We start from the raw sequence: 22,215 nt of genomic DNA, 5'->3' as shown, positions 1-22,215 counted from the left end.
TGTAGATTTACTATACAAAAGAATTATGACAAAGCTGCTCTATACATATTTACTTGTCAGTCATTAACTTTTAAAGAGTGAACCAGAGTGAAATCTAATTGGGAAGACTCCAGGGGCAGGACTCACCCTCTCCTTCATGCGGGAGACTATGAACCTCAGGTATGTGCTCATCTCTTGTTTGTTTGTATTTTTCTTCTTGATGCTCTGTTAAAAACAGGAAAGGCCAGATATAAAATCTGATCATTTATATGTCTATAGTCACGTAAAAGACTTCTATATATAAAAGATTATAGTCTGCTAAGATTTCATTTATAAAATGCACTATTTCCAAAATATTTGATTTTGAGATTTGCATAGCAAAAGTAACATGTACTGTAATAATCAGAAAATATTATGCTGTACTTGAAATAATACCTTAGAAAATTATGCATTTGTTTCTTGATATTTTGGAACTTAAACCAATTTTCAGATTAAAAAGAAATGACAACAATAATGATAACATAATAATGACATAATATGGAATCACTTATTTGGATATATATTCATAATGAATGGCAAAAGTCCTTTAGGGTGCATTTTAAATTAGCAATCGTGCATGGTGACTTTCAAAATAACTTTATTAAAAATCTCTGTCACTTATGAAATATGTGCAGTAGTGCAGTGGCAACACCTACATATCTGTCTTAAAGTGCTATTGATCTAGTCAGTATAAATCCAATTTCTGTCAGGCTGGCCTAAAAGCTAATTAGGTTCTTCAATTTATCTCTCAGAAAATCTAACTTCACATGAAGAAGGAAAAATCCAGGATTCTATTTCTCTTATGTCCTTTGTAGATAGCAAAGAAATGAAGACAAACATTCTCATTTCTTTAGTCAAGGTTAAGAAATCACAGCAGACACTGGGTCATAAGCAGATGGCACAGCAGAGGACCGAGTAGGTCTGGGCCACCTACTAACAGATGCTTTAACTTTCTCAGGCCACTAGATTATAACTCCCAAAGAAACGTAAATGCAGGAAATCATCTTAATATGCTTAATACAGTTACATTTCTCATGTAACTGGGAAGTCTTAGCCAGAGCTTAAGCAAATTGATTATACACACAATATTAAAATACTATCCTATATAATAAAAGGGTAATATGCAAATCAACCGAAAGGCGGAACAAATGGACGCTATGATGTGCACTGACCACCAAGGGGCAGATGCTCAATGCAGGAACTGCCACCTGGTGGTCAGTGTGCTCCCACAGGGGGAGCGCTGCTCAGCCACAAGCCGGGCTCGTGCTCACAACTGGCGAGCGTAGCAGCGGTGGTGGGAGCCTCTCCCGCCTCTGCGGCAGCACTAAGGATGTCTGACTGCTAAAGGGCACAGGCCAGGCTAAAGGACACCTCTCCCCCTCCAACCCTGGTACACGAATGTCGTGCACTGGGCCTCTAGTCCTAATATATAAAAAGCTAGGAGTCGTCACAACTGAAACAACCAGACTGCTGAATGAACAGCAGACTGTGTGGGGCAACCAGGCTGGTGGGGGGGGGGGGGAGGCAGCTGTTAGGGGAGACTAGGCCAGCAGGGGTGGGGGCAGTTGGGGGCGACCAGGCTGGCAGGGGGGGCAGTTGGGGGCAACCACACTGGCAGGCAGAGACGGTTAGGGGTGATCAGGCTAGTTTAAAAGGCAATGACCTTTCTTGGACCCCATGTTTATAATTTCGGGGGGAGAAGGGCTTTGATGTAGCTTGTGAAGTCTCATTTTTAACAAGATCCCCAGTGATTCTCACGCACACAAACATGTGAGAACCATTAATTGGCCCCGTCCATAAGCCAGACACAACAGAGAACTAAGCTCAGTTCCTGCATTCTGCAAATCTCACAGTAGTGTAGAGGGAGCTCTCAGTGGGTCTGATGCACAATCAGCTATTAGCATTTTGGACAAATGTTTTTGCAGCATGGACATCCTCCCACAAACTGCTTTTTATACTAAACAATTTGTTAAACTTGATATAGGGAAGAGAAAAAGTAAGAAGTCCAAGAAAGCTGTTTTTTTCTTACCTCTTGGAAAACCTACATTCCCTTAAAAAGAAAGAGTAAAAACAATGATTCCAGCTGCATGCTCTATCATGCCAAATATTTTGGGTACAGTATGAAACAGTTGATCCCAAATATCAATCTGATCATTAAATCACAAATTTGTATAAATTCAGATGTAATAACAATGTACATCAGGTTAGAAGCCTTGTAATACCTGTGGGACTATGGTTCTTTTGATAGGTAACATATTCTTTAGGGGAAATATGCAGCCACCACTTTTATGTAGTGCTGAAGAGTAATGCTCCCTAAATATTGTCTACAGTCACCTGAGCAGTGATGATGGGGATGAGTTTCTCACTACATCTACCACAACATAGTCCTGTGTCATGGGTTGCTGGGTAGTTCACATGTACACAGAAATATGTTTTTCTCCTTCCTGTGCTCCAAACACCAATCTATGAAAACTTCACTGTTAGTAGGCTAACCTCTTTTCTTTTTGGAACCTTAGAAAACAAAGCAACTCAACATTTCCTTAAGGGCAAAACTGATGCAGTGATAGAATCAGAACATCACTATAGCCAAAACATCCTAACTATATTGGTCTTTCTTTGTAACAAAAACAATGAAAACACTTTGAATTGATACAGAAAACCCTATTCTACTTTGCTTAAGTTTAGGTAACTTGTGCACTAAACTGTTCTTGTTTAAATAAAGGTCCATTTTCAATTCCTACTTCTTTCCCACAGAGAATTTACACAAAATGTGGGTGGGGTCATATCCCACAATGCTTTGGTTTCATCTGTTTAAACATTCGTAAGTGAACTGCTAAATTAGTGCAACCATGTGCAGCAATTATTTCTTTCCTGTTGGGAAGACTGCAAATGCAGTGTTCAGACTGAGGGCCTTAATTTCACAAATCTAAATGATAAATGTAAGATGATAATCTGGTTTTGCGTCATGTTTAAGTTTGTTTAGAGTCAAGTAGCTAGAGTATCTCTTTTCTACTATGTGCAATTAAAAGTGGTGATATGAGCTTGGAAAAAGGACTATTTCACATAAAATGTAAAAGGAAACACAAGGGGGACATGTGACTTCCATGGCTGAATAGGTATTACCTATCCCATCCTTCACAGCTCCAATTCCTTCAAAATATTACTTCAGGAGGTCTTTTACCCCATTTAATAATGTGCTACCCAGACATAGCTATCCCACTCAATGTTCACCAACTGTGGCTATTGAATCACTGAGAAAAACACCAATATCCACTTATATAAAGTTGTGGAACAGGCACAACATATCTGTGATGGGAAGTAATGAGGCCCTAGCCAGTATGGCTCAGTGGATAGAGCGTTGGCCCACAGACTGAAGGGTCCCAGCTTCAATTCTGGCCAAGGGCATGTACCTTGGTTGCTGGTTCCCAGCCCTGGTCAGGGTGTGTGCAGTAGGTGACCAATTGGTGTGTCTCTCTCACATCAAAGTTTCTCTCTCTCTCTCCTTTTTCCTTCCACTCTCTCTAAAAATCAATGGAAAAATATCCTGCACAGAGGATCAACAACCACAACAACAAAGTAATGAGAACAACGGCTGAGGAGGAGGGTACAATGATCATGTTCTCTGCCTTGGTGGGCCTGGGTGTACAAGTGTGTGTGCATTTGTCTGTTCATCAAATGGTACATTCAAGACTTTTGCAAACCCCTGCAAAGTAAATTTTACCTCAAAGAAAAAGCCCCACAATGTCAAGGTGCCACGGCTTAGGGAGGGGCCTGGGCACTCACTGTGCCAGTACTCCAGGTGTTTCTAACAAGTGACCCTGACTGAGAATCACTGCCTTGCATTATTAAAGAGGCTATGTATTTACACAAACAGGTGCAGTGGTTCCAATTGTAACCCTGGCTGCTACACTGAGAAGTGTTAAGTGGTAATCTTCAAAAGTCCTTTTAAAGTGATGCCAGACCTAGTAACTTTCTCCATCTACTTGCTAAGACAGACAGAAATGTTTCTCTCCTATATTTGTTCACTTTGCAGATACTATACTAGAAACTTTAGTGATTTGGGTTGGATAGGATTCACCAAAAGGAGTGTCACATCCAAAAAATTATTTTGTTGAAAACCTCTCCTACTTGTTTATTTTGTACTGCTGCCCAATCCACTTTTCTGGTGACAAATATGGGATTCTATTGCAGATATAGGACAAGAACTGAAATGCATACAAGCCCTCTGTTGGTAAGTGAACAGCTGCCCTGGGGCACAGAGCTCTCTGCCCAGGATACTGAAAGGAGCCTGCTTCCCAGGCCCGGGGCCCAGGGAGCTTCCTCAGCAAACTGAAGCAAACAAAAGAGAAGACCCTGAACAGATGCAAAACCTTTCCCAACAATGTGCAGGGATAAAACATTTGCTATATATATATATTTTTAAAAAGTTAAAAAAACAACAACCATTTGTTATAAGATGCTTTCACATTTGCTAAACTTGTGTGGGCTTTCTTTCTAAAGTTTCCAGTTACAATTTAGAGATTTAGTATTTCACACAAGAAATCAACAAAGCATTGCAGCTTCTGCCCCAGAGTGGCACTGTAAGACTTCTGGGTATTTCTTAGGTAATACATGTGAGCTGCCTTACGTGACATTCACAACAGTGTCTCAGGTAATGCCTGTCGGCCAAACCAAGCCACTCACAGAAGCTTGAGCAAAAGCTACTCTAACAGAAAGTAAAGGTTCACTTCTAAGGTTAAATGCTATTCTGTCTGTAATATAACTAAGCAGGCAACTCTTCGTAAGTTTGGAAAACATAAAAGTAATGCTGTGTAGTATCTGCAGATTGTTTCAGACCCAATCTTTTCTCAGGCTTTGAAGAACTGTACCTACTGTTACTTACAGACTTCAGGACTCATCAGTAAAGGCCTCTCTGTAACAGCATGCAGCTCAAACCTAGTAAAGCCCAATAAAGTTCTGGTAACTGTTCAAAACACCCAGCAGCATACAGGAGTGATTTGGACATTATCTGCAAATTATCACGGAACAAACTTCCATTTCATGGCCAAAGTTGTTGGAACCATCTTAAAGGGACAATAATCACATGGCTGAAGCTGTGTTATAAATGTGCATAAGACATCCACTAAAGTGAGATGCTCTTTAGTATATTATAGACAACTAAGGGGCTGCTTTCCTCTACTTAAAGGGAAAAAAAATAACAGAAAATCTTGAGCATCTTCCTGAGTAAGGGATTCTCAGGCCAGTTATAAACAATTGCTGGGATATAGCAAATCCAAAGAGTCTAGCTAGATATCTCAGACAAATCATAAATAATGTGTCACACTCAGTGACTTATGGTGTTTCTGGCTGGAAGAAGGTACAAGCAACTTTTGACCCACAACTGATCATTGATTACAGTGCCTAAGCATCACTAGTCAAAGGGACACTCAGGATTAAATGATCTAGAATTTTCAATATTTTCTAGAGACCCTGCTTTAAACTGTAGAAACATATTTTAGCAGAGGATGAAGCTGTGGAAGTATTATTCCAGTACACCAAATATCCAAAAGAAAAAAAGTGTGAAATTAGAAATCAAGGCATCTTCTCATTTGTGCTGCTGGAGTTCAATTCAAACCCAAGTCCCCAAGTCTGACTAAAGAAAGACAAGCGCCTCACACTTTTGGGGGAATTCCCAATATCCAGAATGTCCTTTGGCAGCAGACTCAACAGGGTTGGCAAACTTTCTCTGTGGAGGGCTAGACAGAAAATATTTTAGGATTTGAGAACACACACAGTGTGTCTGTTTCAACTATTCAATTGCCATGGTGGAGAAGACGTCATCTTAAATAATGTTCTAACAAAACTTGTGGAAACTAAAATTGGAATTTCTTATCATTTTCACATCACAAAATATTATCCCTCTTTTGATTTTTCTTCATTTAAAAATGTAAACCCCATTCTTAGCTCATGAGCAATACAAAAACAGGTGGAAGGCTTGATTTGACCCATGGGCTGTGGTTTGCCAGCCCTTGACTAGACTCTTAAGTTCTGGAAAGCAGGATCCATAATAATCTACCTAATTCAGTGTTCTGTAACCAAGGGCCTGTACACTCTCTAGCACATGGTAAGTGCTAGGTGAATTGAAGTGATGATAGTCATTAGTAACCAAATTCACTGCTTACTACAAAAATATTCCATGCCATTCAACTGACAAGACCCATCCAAAATGTGAAAGAGTTAAGCACACACCCAAGCTGTGCTTGCATATTCTGGCCACTCTAAACCATTTTATTTATTTCTGATGTGTGAACCATTTCATTGCCAGTGGATCAAATATCACCTTCGGCCTCTAACAACCAAAGGCTCATTTAAATATTAATAAATTCACAAATCTGGAGCACTGGTTGAAAAGCAGATTCCTGAGCCTCAGCCCAGAAGCTGTGTTCTAAACAAGTACACCAGGTGATTCTGGTACAGGTTGCCCTGTAAGTTGGTGGAGAAACACTGACCTGCGTTTAAATTACCTACATTGTTTGAAGAATTAAGAAACTCCAAGCTCTCTAACTATCTGTAATCACAGAAAAGAATCACCATAAATTTTATCTGCACATAAGTTGCCTAGGTTGTTACTGAAATTAGAGGCTCTAAAGTATTATCTACAACCATTTGTAATGATTGAATACAAAGTATACATAACAAACCTCAATGTTTGAGATTTTAAGGGTAGAGCTGGTCTGATGGAAGTACCCCAAAGGCCTACCATTTCTCCTCCAGTATCACTGAGGCCCCTCTTGCCCCATCAACGTCAATCATATTCTAGGACAGTTTTCTAAAAATATACCTACATTCAGTCTTTTTTACTCCCAGCACTGACATTAAAATTAACTCTCCAACATAAGACCTAAAGATAAGAACATCACACCTACTGCCAGTTCTAATGGTGGAAAACTTGGCTTACTCACTTCTGCATGTGGGATGCACCAAACCACATGGAGTCCCTCTAGCTCTATCCCAAACCTCCCACAACCAATCCAGCAACAGCCATTTGCACTTGAGTTTCTGGTAATAGCTTTTTTAATTTATTTACGTTAAAGGATATACATTTAAACCTCCCTTAACCTGTCATAAATATGTCTTCTTACAGCTAAAAGTTGGAACTCTGAGGATAATGCAAACTACTAAGAGTGTCAGGAAGTGGACACTTGGAGCATGCTAGCAAATGCAGCTCTACTAATAAGGTGTTTCCAGACTTGTTCGTCCAGATTTACAAACAGCACTGAATACTACTCCAGCTCTATATGTATTTATTAATTTTCACAAAGTCAACTCTTTGCTCTGACTGAACTAAGCTATGACTAGTTCAGATAATAAAATCAGCTTTCAGCTTTATAGCAGCCAGTCTAGGGCAGTGGTTCTCAACCTTCATAATGCCATGACCCTTCAATACAGGTTCCTCATGTTGTGGTGACCCCCAATTTCATTGTTACAAATTGAATATAATTAAAGCATAGTGATTAATCACAAAGACAATATGTAATTATACATGTGTTTTCCGATAGTCTTAGGTGACCCCTGTGAAAGGGTCGTTCGACCCCCAAAGGGGTCGCGACCCACAGGTTGAGAACTGCTGGTAGGGTGATTTACAAACTATTAAAGCATCTTTAATTGTACAGGCCACAAAACCAATTGATATTGTAACAATATGTATTATTTCTACATCTACTATATTCACACAAAAATTGCTACAGAGGTGTCATTATGCATGTCAGAAATTTTACCATTCATTATTAAATGGACTTTGGGGATAATTCTAAGCTCCTTTGTGGCATACTGCAGGGACCAGAGAATAGAAAAGGGACATTCAGCAAAACTTCATGGAACCAGGTTTTGTATCTACTTGTTTCTTCCCTTCTACACAATACTAATCTTTAAAGAAAGAACAAGATTTAAAAAGCAGAGGCAGAATGGCATTCCTCAGTGGAGTAAGCCTTCCCATTCTTTTCTGAAAATAAGTTGCCTGTCTCTGTTTTAAGGTCAAGAAATGAGTATCATTTGTTCTATGCTCACAGAGGCTGACTATCAGCTAATGGGAATACTACCTGCCCACCTGTCCACATCTTCCCCTGGCACCTCATGCATTTGCAGTCAGTAAAAGGAAATTGCGCCCTTTGTACTATTTTCAGTTCATCAATACTGGAAATACTAAATAAGCTTTCTATCTAGATTAAGTTGAAACCATCTTGATATAGAGACTATTATTTCCATAATCCCTTAGAGTTAAAAATTCTATTAAGATTCTAAACAAGCCACCAAATACATGTATCACAAAGACCAAATACACTACCACCTAAAACATTTCACACTCATATCCAAGCCTTTCTGACCATAACACTGCTAAATTCATCAAAGGAAGGCAATGAAGAAGACATGGACATTTTTTTCTTGCTTGCTTGGGTCCAGGTAGTTTTGTAAAGAGACTAGAAAACAATACATAAGATTTTACAGTTTTATAACCCAGGTCAACTTTTAAAACGCTCTGCATTTATCAATGTTCCCATTACTTTTTCCTCTAGTCAAGGTAGTGATAAATAGTAAAACTGCCTTATAAATTACTTGATTTAGACAAAGATCTTAAAATTAATTTTCTATTTTGCTAGTACAAAGATGATAATTCAGTTGGCTGTAGAAATTATAAAAATATTTATTGTTCATTCATTTTCAATACTTGATTGCCCACCAGTTAAAAAAAAATTCACATCCCCTCAAACATGGCTTCTACTTCTATTTTATTTAAAAACCAAATCTCCATTCCTGATTTGTTAATATGTATCTTGAAGGTAAAGGTACTTACTTTCAAGGTGAAAATCTGAATAAATTTCCCACATTAACAAAGGAAGACTGACCAGAAAGAACAGTTACAGTTTCATAATAAATACATAATAAGGAATTCATGTTCAAAATATTTTCATTTAGCACTTTATCCTATTTCATTCTGAACATTAAATGGGCATTCTCCTGATTTTGGAATTTAAAAAGAACTGTATTGCCTACATACCCAACAGAATGAAAAATGGATTCAGAAGTAAATTTCTATCACCAGTTTCAAGAAATAGCTTTCATCAATGACCTTTTCTTTAGCTATCTGAACAAAAGTCATGGTGCAAATGACACAAAATATAACTTTACCCAGAACTAAGTTAACATTAGCAAGTCAGTAACATTGATAAGTATCCACTTGATAAAACTCGAGGTGGCTTTCTAATGGTGATTTAGTCTTGGTTTGGTTTTAGTAGACCAGTTAAATTCCTTCATTTTCAGTTGCCTAATGAGTATACTATAAACCGTGTGAAAAAAATATAGTATCTGGGTCTTAATATCCAATTTAAAAGTTAACTTGAAATGGTTTCAATAGACTTCCTTCTGCATATATATCTTTAAATTAAGTTTCCTGTAAAATATATATCTTCATTTCAAATATTTTATTTTTTTTCAAATATTTTCAAGAGAAACTGTAGTAGGAAATGCTTGAAATAGTTCCAATTAATGTGAAAGTAGCACTAAGGTGCACTCTTCCTAAAATCTCTGCAGATACCTGATCAGAAAATCAGGTGCTACAAATTGGGAAACCTTTTGGTTTTGATGTAGGATCAATATATACATTTTTTAAATTATTAATAAAATTTTTCCACATAGATTCTTCTTAATTTCCTTATCTACATTTTCTTATTCCTTCATTTTATTAATGAGCTAGGTTGATCACCAATTTGTATATTAACACAATTTAAAAATTTGTGATTCTCAAACAACAAAATGCCATCTGAAATGTGTGTGTGGGGTGGGAGAGGAATATGACTTACATTGACCTATTCATATAAAAGTCACAATAAGTATGTCATAAACGGGATGCAAAGTAAACCAAAGTTTGCTACAGGTTATAAAAAAAACTGTAATACAAAAATTTTATGTTATAATACTATCTAATAAAGAGGGAATATGCTAATTGACCCTCACACCATCACAAAGATGGCGGCACCCACAGCCAATAAGGAGGGAATATGCTAACTGACTATCCCGCCCTCAAAGATGGCAGTGCCCACAGCCAATGAGGGAATATGCTAATTGACCCTCACACCATCACAAAGATGGCGGCACCCACAGCCAATAAGGAGGGAATATGCTAACTGACTATCCCGCCCTCAAAGATGGCAGTGCCCACAGCCAATGAGGGAATATGCTAATTGACTGCCACACCCTCAAAGATGGCAGCGCCCACAGCCAATAAGGAGGGAATATACTGACTGCCACACACTCAAAAATGGCGGCGCGCATCGCTTCTCGGCCTTTTGGCTAAGATCAAGTGTAAAAATGGCGGCGCCCACAGCCACAAGATGATTGACAGGAAAGAGCAGTGGTGGGTGATCAGGCCAGCCGGAGGGGACATTTAGGGGTGACCAGGCCAGCAGGGGAGGGCAGTTGGGGACAATCAGGCTGGCAGGGGAGCAGTGAGGTATCGATCAGGCTGGCAGGCAGAAGCAGTTAGGGGCAATCAGGCAGGCAGGCGAGTGGTTAGGAGCCAGCAGTCCCAGATTGTGAGAGGGATGTCTGACTGCTGGCAATCGAACATCCCCTGAGGGGTCCCATATTGGAGAAAGTGCAGGCTAGGCTGAGGAACACCACCCCCCCGCCGCCGCCCAGTGCACGAATTTTGTGCACTGGGCCTCTAGTCCTATCTAATAAAAGACAAAAAGGGTAATTGACGGTACCTTTGCTACGCTTCTCATTGAATAATCAGGGTGATATGCAAATTAACCACCAACCAAGATGGAGGCCGGCAGCCATGCAGCTGAAGCAAGCAGGAGGCTTGCTTGCTACAGTGTTGGAGGAAGCCAAGGTTCCCCGCCTGCGGCGGCCTAGCTCTGAGCTCCAAAAATAACAAAGTTTCAATTATAGAAGCTAAACAAACCCCAGATACCTGCTTTCAGCAGGCTGTGGCTTTAGAGCTGGAGCGAGCAAGAGCCAGCTCTCAGCTCCAGTGACAACAACAAAGTTTCAATTATAGAAGGTAAATAAATCCCAGAATAAAAAAAGAATAAAGAAAATAAGGAGAGGCTGGGAGCTTCAGTCACCAGCCAGCCTGAAAACGGCCCTCAGCCCCTCACCCAGACCGGCCAGGCACCCCAGTGGGGACCCCCAACCTAAAGGGGGTGTGGCCAGCCTGAAAACAGCCATCAGCCCCTCATCCAGGCTGGCCAGGCACCCAAGCGGGACCCCCACCCTGATGTGGAATACCCTTCAGGGCAAACCAGCCGGCCCCCACCTGTGTACCAGGCCTCTATCCTATATAGTAAAAGGGTAATATGCAAACTGACCCTAACAGCAGAAAGACTGGGAATGACTGGCCACTATGACACACACTGACCACCAGGGGGCAGACGCTCAATGCAGGAGCTGCCCTCTGGTGGTCAGTGCGCTCCCACATGGGGGAGCTCTGCTCAGCCACAAGCCAGGCTGATGGCTGCCAGTAGAGCGGTGGTGGTGGGAGCCTCTCCTGCCTCCTCAGCAGCACTAAGGATGTCCGACTGCAGCTTAGGTCTGCTCCCCGCTGGCAAGTGGACATCCCCGAGGGCTGCCGGGTTGCCAGAGGGATGTCTGATTGCCATCTTAGGCCCAATCCCCCGGGGAGCAGGCCTAAGCCAGCAGGTGGTCATCCCCCGAGGGGTCCCAGACTGCGAGAGGGCACAAGCCAGGCTGAGGGACCCCCTCCCCGAGTGCACAAATTTTTGTGCACCGGGCCTCTAGTATAATATAAAAGCCTAAGATAAAAATCTCTGGATGGATTTCACTAGAGCAATATTCCGTTTTAGAGGCCCAAATATGCAAAAGGAGACAAGTACTGTAAGTCGCTGTGGTCTTCCCATTCTAGCTCTTTCTATGTGCTCACAGTAAAGGCACACAATACACAAAATTTTGCTCTCTAATGACATATTTTAGTCCACATATAAAATTTTCATATATCTGAACCTAAAGGAGCAGTAATATAAATCTAAGTTATGAAAACAAAAATCATTTATGTAAGAAACATGAACATGTTAAAAGAGGATAGAGGAAACAGGGACCCAGGTTCAAAATACATCTCAAACTTACTAAGCAGGAAAGTGCCAATTATTTTGTTTGACTATATATACTGGTTCTTTTCCTCTAAAGTTAATTTGACTTTTTATGAGGTACCAGATTCAAAGCAAATGCAGCGCTATCTGATATTATAGCCATCAACCTGCACTACCCTGTATTTTACAGGCACGGGGCAGTGTTTGCTGTATAATCTGCTGTGTATATGAGGGAAAGGAGGGGCAGTGCTGATCTATATCCCTCCTTTAGAATTCTTCCAAGTCCTAACTATAGCTTCATAGGGAGAACAAATGCCAGGCCAGTCATGAGGCAGACATTTTGTACCAAAGATGCTACTCTGGGAGTATAGGCATTTAGAACATGCAGTTCTCAAACAGCACTGTATGATACAATAGGTAGCCATAGCCACATTTGCTAAGTTGAATTCCAATTTCTGGGTCTCACAATAAACATACATAGCTGGAAGTTCCTACTGGACAACACAGATAGAGCATTTCCATCCCCACAGAAAGGTCTCCCAGCAAGTGCTGCTCTAAAAAGCAACATGGTGCTCCAGTCTCAGAGGTGGTCCTAGGGTTTCTTAGGACACATTAATTAACCTGCCTGTATATTAAAAAAATTTCAAGTAGTCATTACTCAAACAGTATCATAATGTTCACCAGCAAGATTGGAGGCCAGCAAACGTGCATAACATGCACACCCATCCCCATATGAATTCGTGTACGTACATGCACACATGTACACTTGAACACACAACAGACATCCATGCATACACAAGATGTGCACACATGCCCCCACCCTCCACAAACACGCCCATGCTTGCACAGACACGCACCACGAAGGTACACACACACACACCAGCTATGCATCCATGCGCATGTGTGCTCATACAGACACAACAGACAGATAGACACACACACATACACATGTGCACATTGGCTTGTGTACACACCCTGGCCTGTATTCTATAACCACAGCATCAAAGGATAAAATGACTTTGTAATTTGGAAAATACATTTATGAAAGGAAGCAACATTAAAATAATACAGACAGTTGTACCGTATCAAATTAGTAAAAATAAATTGGAAAATACTTTCATGTTGGCATAAATGGGTATAATCTTCTGCAGGACAATTTAGTGATTTTTATCAAAAATTTACATGTGCTTATCCCTTAATTTAAGAATTTCACTTTAATTAATTTATCCTCTGAAGAATAAATTTACTTCTATCTATGAAAGAGATCAGACAGAATTACATAGGTAGAAGGAAATTTATTTTGTCTCTTTTTAAAAAATACAATTGATTACACTGTGTTTTATAGATATATTCTTTAGGCAAATAAAATCTCAAAAGCAATTTTCACTTAAAAGTTAATGTTTTCTATCCCCCCCCCCCCTAGAAAATTCATGGCTGTTTCAGGAATATAAAATTCAAATACATCCAAATGTAATGAGAAGACTACTCTTCAGAGTGGAAAGTGTGGGATGACTCTGAACATAGCAGCATGAATGTCCTCTTTGACAGCTAAGTTTCAGTGTGATGTTACTGACCTGACAGGCCAATGGAAGCAATGTAATAAGCACCAGTGGGCCACTGGTTAAATAAATTATGGCACATTATGATACTTAAATAAAAGATTGGGACATTGCTGAATAGAAACAAACTGATTCCATCTAGCGATGTACATAAAACTGCATAGATAAGATACAAATGGGTGAGCTCGGAGGGAGGGGCAGGATGGATATCTGTGAGAACATTCACCTATTATGTGACAACATTTCCAGAAATTTTACTTTTTCTTTATCCTCTAAATTACTTGAATTTTTTACAACCAAGTTAAAATAAATATTTTAAGTCTCTCCCCCACCCTTCTTTTTAAACTAGTGACATTAGTAACAAGACAGTTTTCAGTAACAAGAATGTGAAACAGTGTGGCTCTGAGTGTCAACCCATGAACCTGGAGGTGATGATTCGATTCCCGGTCAGTGCACATGCCCAGGTTTCCAGCTCAATCCCCAGTAGGAGGCACACAGGAGGCTGCTAATCAATTATGTTTCTAACTCTCCCTCTCCCTTCCTCTCTCTGAAATCAATAAAAGCATATAAAAACATTTTTTAGAAGTGTGAAAAAGAACAAATTTTCTTCAAAGTAAAATGCTAATCTGATATCTACCACATCCATAAAGCAACAGCTTAATTTTTTTTTAGAAAGGCAAACATTCCAAAGAAATATCCTGAGTTCTGAGATTCTTGAGATTATGAAAACTGATAAAATTATGTTAAATTGAGAAAAATTCCAACCATTACCCTCTTAAAATATTTCATAGTCAGATATTTAAGATAAAGCTGCTTGAGCTGAAGTAACAATAGCTGACTATTCTAAGTGACATTTTAAAATGAATCTTTACATGTACTCTTATTTTTTAAAATTTATTTTCAATTAGAATTGACATGTTCAGTGACCTTTTCAATACTGAGGGGAAGAGATTATGTAAAAATGAATTAGCCTTCTGTTCTCCATAATTTATTAGAAATGTTTTAAACTTAAATTTTAGGTAATAATGGTTGGGGTTCCATCTATATGCTAAGCCTTCACTGAAATTTTGTTCTGGGCATCTATCTTCAAAATTCCTTATTAGCATACTAGTATCTAATTAGTTTATATTTTCCCCAAACATTAATTAAAAAGAAAAACAGAAAAGACTGTTTTTCTGGTTTAGAACCACAGTTCTTAAATTGCAGTCTCTCAGTTCTCTTAGTCCACGCATATTTAAATCTGGTCAGTCACTCTCATGTTAGATTATAAAAAAAAATGGCTTCAAGTTTTGATGCTTTGTTAAACAACAAAAATCAAGCAAAAAATTTTACCTTAAGGATATTTAAAATTCCATTCAAATGTCAAGGCTATTATCACCTCTTCTCCCAGGAAAAGAAGATAACACTAACCTTTTCTTGAAAGTAATAATTAACAATTAAAATACAATAATTCTAACATAGAAAAAACTACTTATTTGGAAAGTTTAAAGCCGAAGTTAAAACTCACCACACCCAACCCAGAAAAAGGCCTTTTGAGCCTAACCAACTCACAGTTTATGAAAGTGTTAACAATTTCTTGTTGAATCATAGCTTCCTTTTCAGGAAGTGTAATTATATCACAACTAGAGGCCCGATGCACGAAGATTCGTGCAAGATGGGCCATCCTTCCCCTGGCTGCCAGCACTGCCTTCGCTCTGGCCAAAAGCTGCCGTTCCACCTTCCCACACTGCCCAGAGGCCCGGAGAAGCTGGGGCGATGTGGAATGCCTGCGTCGTCACCATGGCAATGATGCAAGCGTCCCGTCCCACCTGGCCACGGGCTGCTCGGTGCCTGCATATGCAAATTAACCCACCATCTTTGTTGGGTTGATTTGCATACTCACTCCTGATTGGTGTCATGAAGGTATGGTCAATTTGCATCTTTCTCTTTTATTAGGGCAGATGGGAGACTATCTAGACCAGGGGTGGGCAAACTTTTTGACTCGAGGGCCACAATGGGTTCTTAAACTGGACCGGAGGGCCGGAACAAAAGCATGGATGGAGTATTTGTGTGAACTAATATAAATTCAAAGTAAACATCATTACATAAAAGGGTACAGTCTTTTTTTTTTAGTTTTATTCATTTCAAATGGGCCGGATCCAGCCCGCGGGCCGTAGTTTGCCCATGGCTGATCTAGACTGACAAAGACAAGTAGAAACCAAGAGGGAAGAAAAGAAAAATAGAATGGGGTAAGCTGAGTTCCATTTTGGTTATCATGTTTCTGTGTGAGCCAGTAAAACTCTCTGAAATTTTTTTTTTAAAAAATCATCTAATCAGCAACGAGTAAAGCAAACACATAGAAAATAGAATCTGACAACTTTATGGTAAATTCTAATGGATGAAATATTACACATTTTCTTCAGAGGTATAACTGTTCAATTTCCATTCTTCATGTAAGGAATATAAAACACATAATAAAGTTTAACCCATCCTTAAAAATCCTAGTGTTACTGTTTAAATTCTTCACTATGAAAATAAGAACTAAATATTAAATATTAAAAAGCTATAGCTATAAAGACACAGGTATGTCCAGCATTGTACTTCTTAAATTCCTGATTCAGTATTTGGTCAGTGACCCCATCTCTTTTATATTTTTATACTGTAATGCTTTCTGTTCTTAAGATCTCATTATTCTTTACTTACTTTAAATTGTTACCAAAAAACAGGAATTAGTTTATAAAATGCACAAATCAGAATATGAGTATTAAATGCAGTTCCCATACCACTAATTACAATAATTTTTGTAGATACATAAATTCTTGGAAGACTTCAAAAAGAAAGTAATCTGCAACCTGAGGCTTTATACTAATATATTCCATTCTAGGGATTTATCACTGCTTATGTAGCATTTAGGCATTTTATTACATCATCATCACACATTATTTTTTAATGTTATCTCAATGGTCTTTTGTCTGCCGATGGAATATGCTGGTAGGATGCGGTACACTTAAAGTAATACAAAACCATAGGTACTAGGAAAGACTAGAATGTACACTATCTTTTGCTCATTATACTGGCAGAACATGTTTGGCTGAAAACAAAGAGAAGAAAAATTATGAAGACAAATACATTTTTGGAAGAATAAATGAGTATCTAAGTTACTCCAGTATTACAAAGTATATTCACAAACAACTTCAGTAATCTAGGTGATCTGCATAGTTCCAAATAAGTATCTTAATAATTTTAAGTACAAAATAATAGAGGTTACAATCAAGTAATTCACTGCTAATCACCATCACTGCCACATGTAATGCAGTATTAGGTATCACACATCACTCGTATACACACACATACCACATCCTGCAACCAACAATCACAGCATGTATACTTTTCAATGGGGAAATAATATGAATGAAAGTAATTGTGGAAAGTACCTATTTTACCTACCAGCCTATTTCATTCTGCTTTAAATTAGAATGTTTTATATACATACCACTGTCCCACCAATCCACCCTCCGAATGAGTTATAAACAAGAAAGAAACTAACCCATGACGTGACAAAAAAAGGGGCGGGGGGAATGTTACATGAATATAAATGAGAAGTAGATACAGAATGTCTCCAACAATGTGCCTTTTTGCTTTGTTTTCTGAGTAGTGAAGAGGACACAATTGAACAGACCTTGGTATGGAAGAGTGTTTCTTAATTCCCAAAGACTATTCATTGAAGGAGTCATACAATCCAGAGGCAAGTGTAAAGTAAGGGAAGAGAGTATATTTTTATATGATTACAACTTTCTAAAATCCAAACCCTGAATATGTCATGTGTTCTGTGATATCCATTTATGAGTGCTCTATGTTTATATATCATCATTTCAGCAGATAACCCCCACCCTCCAGTACTTTATCCATCAACCTGGCACGACCACCTGGGGTATCTTTGTGCAGCTATTGTCAATGAACTCCAACCCTCTGACCAGCACATTAAAGCTCATATAGGTACTCACCCTGCAAACTGGGCACTGCCAGTGACTACTGCTGTCTCTAAGCCTGTACTCATCAGACAAACACTTGGAATGATACACACGAAAACACAGGTCACATATCAACACCTCTCCAGGCAAATGGCATTCAAAACAATACCAGTCATGATTTTCTGTTTCCCAGTCCTACAAAAAATACAAAATAATTTCGTATGACATTTTGTCAATATCTGCAATGACTAAGAACAAAATTGAAACTAAAGTCCATCAGAAGTTAGGCATCATAAACAATTTTAGACATTTTAAAACAAGAGGGAAAAATATCTACAAATTTGCTTCTTTAAATTTTAAATTCTTCCCTAAACAGTATTAATATTCAAAATATCTTAAGGTGATTTGATAGCAAAACCAGTTCAAAAATAAGTCCAAAGCCAATCGTAGTCTAACATTATCTTCACTTTTAAAAAACATAATCTATGGAATGATTTCTTCAATAAACTGAATATCCCAAACAAACATCTATACCTTAGTATTTCAAATAAACAAACCTCTGTTTTGTTCTGCTTTCTAGAAAAATATAGTAAGTACTTAATTAGCTCACTGTTGAAACAGAGAAAATAGTAATAAATGGTGATGCTCACTATTCTTATCTTCTCATCCATGGTATTGGATGCTTTATTGAAAATAACCATTAATCAGAATGTCCATGTTCTGATAGGTTGTCAAATTTTCAGGGTCTGTTGAATTTGGAAAAATAAATTGAAAATGTGAAACTAAAGGTTTAATCACATTCTCCAAAGGACATTGCCATAAAAAAAAAAAAACTTAAAGGAAGTAGGCTTATTTTCTTACTTGGACTATTCCTGGAAATAAAAGAACATAACTGCAGTAGGTTTTCTTCAACATTTTCTTTTTTGTTACACTCTTTTTATACAGCCAATACCATTTAAACATAAACAGGAAGATGTTATAAGTCCTCTTAATTTAGAATTCATTCTTCATAAATGCCACTCTTAGCTTGTCAAAAAATACCTGTTAAGAGTGATGGATTAATTCTCAGCTTTCTTTTGTAGATGTGGTAACTAAGTGAACAGTGGTTTAATCCACATTCAGTGTAATCAAGGCCACTGCCAATGATTTCCAAACTTGAATTTCCTGAATTCCAAACTTGGGTTCTGCCATCGTTTGTCTTTTTTATAAATCACTGTCTACACTCTGTTTCTGAAACTGAACAGTTTTCTATGTCAATTACTCCCCAATAAGTGGGCTTCAAATACAGCACTGTTTAGCAGCAGTGACTCCTTCAGCGCCTCCGGCTGAAATGTACTAATTACCGCCTGAACATATGACAGGGCTCTATCAACACCTTCAAAAGGGAAGAGAGTCACTAATGTTCCAAAATTCACTTTCAGAGTCATGGCTACAGCACATTGGCAAACTCAGCAAAAATGTAAACTTTTCAGTTTACTTTTTGTTCAGAAATCATGGTCTTCATTGACCAAAGCAATAAAGAAAAACATAACCATTTCTAGTTATTTGCTGCAGATAGATATACTCTGTAAACTTACACTGGAGTAATTTCAGTCAAACTGCTAAACAAATCGTAAGATACTGATGAGACAGAAAACAATGATGTGTGTATGGTAGGAAAAATACCTATCTCACCAAGTTTGACATAGAGGCACTGCAGAGACATAATATATGTAGTGCTTGGCTGTACTAAATAACAGTCACTGTGTACCCATTTCACAATGTTCATATGTAAGCTGCTATTTTAATATTTATATCAAAAATCATTGATAAATTAGGTTTCAGTGAAGATAAGATACTTTGCTCTATTTTGAACTAACAGAATTCTTGCCAAGTTTAAAACGAAATATTTCAGAATATTTTTTCATAAGTTGTTCAGAAACATCTTTTTGAGGCTTATGTTTAACTCGTTATTAACAAAAGAAAGTGCCAACCTTCATCATTTGAAATTTTTTACATTAATTCATCTTCCTGCAGTTCTTAAAATGGTGATTACTAAGTAAATTAAGAGAAAAAAGCAAGAGTATAACTTTGGTGCACAGCTCTAAAGCTCTAGCCTCCCCACTTTACCTCTGCCCCTTTTCTATTCCTATTCTCTCCCATCCACCCATAAAATGAGATGAAAATGGATCTTTCCTCATTGGGGTGTTTAATAGCAGACCTAGTTTTCATAATAATTACAGAAATAAAAATATAATTCAAATGAAATAAAAGCAGAGAAAATTTGGATATACTATTTACATAAAGGCATATGAATAACTCCATTATCAGATATAAGAGGTATGGTCTGGGAACATACCTGTTCATTCTTTTAATCATAGCAATAGCTGTTTAGAATATACAAAACACGCAGAAGTTCAAAAGTTATTACATTCTAAACCCAGGGCACACTTTTCTGAAATATAAATTATATAAGCATGTTTAAGATAGGCAGAGTTGCCTACAATTTCTCTTTTAGTAAACAGAATTAATTTACATGGTGCTCTAATAATAATGTATGCCCAAAAGCTAATCCTGCATTTTCCTGGATTTTACCAGATGTCACCAACTACTCTCATACAGCCTGATTAGTAGCATAATATGTGAAAAGCCACTTCAATAGTTGAAGAAAAATTTTAAAAAGCAAACCTACTAGCAAAAAATCCCCAACTAGAAGCAAAGTAAAGACAATATGGTGTTAATGAACAATTCTAACAAGAGTTAACTAAACTAGCCTAAAGAAAGAGAGAAATGTAGTATTTTTTAAAAGCAGATTTAAAGTAAAATAACAGTGCAAAATTAGTTCACCTTGTTTGGGGTTGCTGTCCTGGAGAAAGGCTGCATACTGTAGGCCTTTCAAAATAAAAACAAAATAATCTTGGTCTCTCTACTATAACTTTGCTCAATATCAGGCAATACACAGAGCTAAAGGGATTTCATAGAGGATCAAACTGTTTATTATTTGCTATATGACTTACATTATTTTGCAGATGATATCAACTGATAATCTATGAATGTACTAATCATGAATAAAAAGACAGTAGCATACAAATTCAAGAGTCATTACTAGTTTAAGAGGAAACTTTTGATACTAACACAAAAGCTACAAATGGACAGAGAAAAATCTTTCTATTTAGAAAGTCATGTGCCAGGAAAGCTATCATAATGTTAGAAAACACTGTATTAACAAATAAACTTGATGCCATTATAAATTTCATTAAGACCATGAATGTGCGTCTTTTTTTTTTCTGAAACTGATGGACCTTTTAAAGTTGGGAGTGATGAATGTAAACATGGTAAACTCCCTACTTAATTATGGTGTGAAATAGACACAGAATGTCTTCAGAACCTAGTAGAACACATCCCAACATTTAGAAGCAGCCTGCTGCCCTAAGTCTCAGTCACCATTTATAGCATTTGATTAAGATTCTGAAGTCAGACTGGTTCAAATCTTGGCTCTAGCACTCATAGGTTATGTTATCTAGGGCAGAATACTTAGCTTCTCTGTATATTATTTTCTATCTGTAAAATGAACAAAACAATGCCTTGTATATAGATGTTTTTGTAAGGATCAATTGAGTTACTATGCTCAGTGAGTTATTAAGATGATCTGCTTGCTATAGTGCACAAAACAGGAATCGACAAGTCACAAAATAATGTGACACTTGTAATTATACATTACGGATTTCTTCAGGACTATAAGCTCATTATGACAGCTGACTCTCACAACATTTCCGTAAATTAGAGGGACCAAGAAATATTAAGTCAGTTTAGAGATAACACTAAAGAGAGAGTGTTCATGGGAGAACTGTCTGTAACAAGGGTCTCCTAAACTATAACCCACTCTCATCATATTCAAGAGATTCTAACTTTTAAAGTGATTCCCTATTTATATACAATGAGCAAATAAATCTTAAATTATCAAATATTTGTTTGATGTGTTTTAACATAAATATGACATAAAATTAATTCTCTATAATTCAAAGTTTAGTTTAATTCTGTTAATTAATTTAGTTAATCATAGAGAGGTAAGAATGTAATGATTAAATATTTACAATAATTTTAAATAAGAATATTACAACACTGTTTAGAGAAAAAGAATTTAGACAGAAGAAGGGAAAAAAGCTCTCAATCACTCACACACACACACACACACACACACACACACACACACACTCTCACGAAGCTGAAAAGAATAAAACAGAATAGCATGACCCAAAATATTCTACTGAATAAAATGGACATTCTTTACCACAGCAATAATAATTTCTAGGTGTAAGTACTAGTTTGAATATACATAGAACCACAGTATAACTGGCTGCTCATTAATTAAAAATCACCAAATACTTAATACTTTACTTAGCAAATAAACAATAATTTATATTTGTCTGAGACAGGTAATGGATCATTGGAAAAAAATGTGTAGTCTGCACATAATTAACATAAATGTGACAAAATATATTTCCCTTAAAAAAAATCAAAGGTATCCCAAGGGCATCCCGCTTTTTATATTTAGGGTATTAAAAACATGATTGGTTAATTTATGACAACTATATTTTATAACAAGGAAAATGCAAAGACCTA

The 22,215-nt window shown here is 37.6% G+C and overlaps 1 protein-coding gene across 33 annotated transcripts in view; it reads right to left on the bottom strand.

Annotated features, from left to right (window-relative positions):
* The window catches only part of ZMYND11 (zinc finger MYND-type containing 11), a 141,979-nt gene that overhangs the window by 29,689 nt on the left and 90,075 nt on the right, over positions 1-22,215 (bottom strand). For 19 of the 33 annotated variants that reach the window (XM_059662591.1, XM_059662702.1, XM_059662582.1 and 16 more), the window contains 3 exons: positions 20,440-20,484; positions 17,647-17,808; positions 127-204 (listed from right to left, as the gene is read on the bottom strand). In XM_059662591.1, the coding sequence (XP_059518574.1) occupies positions 127-204; positions 17,647-17,808; positions 20,440-20,484 (285 nt within the window). Of the gene's footprint in view, positions 1-126; positions 205-17,646; positions 17,809-18,263; positions 18,360-20,439; positions 20,485-22,215 lie in introns of those variants that run through there. The other 14 variants (XM_059662617.1, XM_059662627.1, XM_059662793.1 and 11 more) reach the window with 4 other exon arrangements.

Source organism: Myotis daubentonii, chromosome 1 (assembly GCF_963259705.1).
Source record: "Myotis daubentonii chromosome 1, mMyoDau2.1, whole genome shotgun sequence".
Classification (NCBI taxonomy): domain Eukaryota; kingdom Metazoa; phylum Chordata; class Mammalia; order Chiroptera; family Vespertilionidae; genus Myotis; species Myotis daubentonii.
The sequence above is the reverse complement of the archived record's forward strand: the minus strand, read 5'-3'. Positions and strand labels throughout refer to the sequence as shown.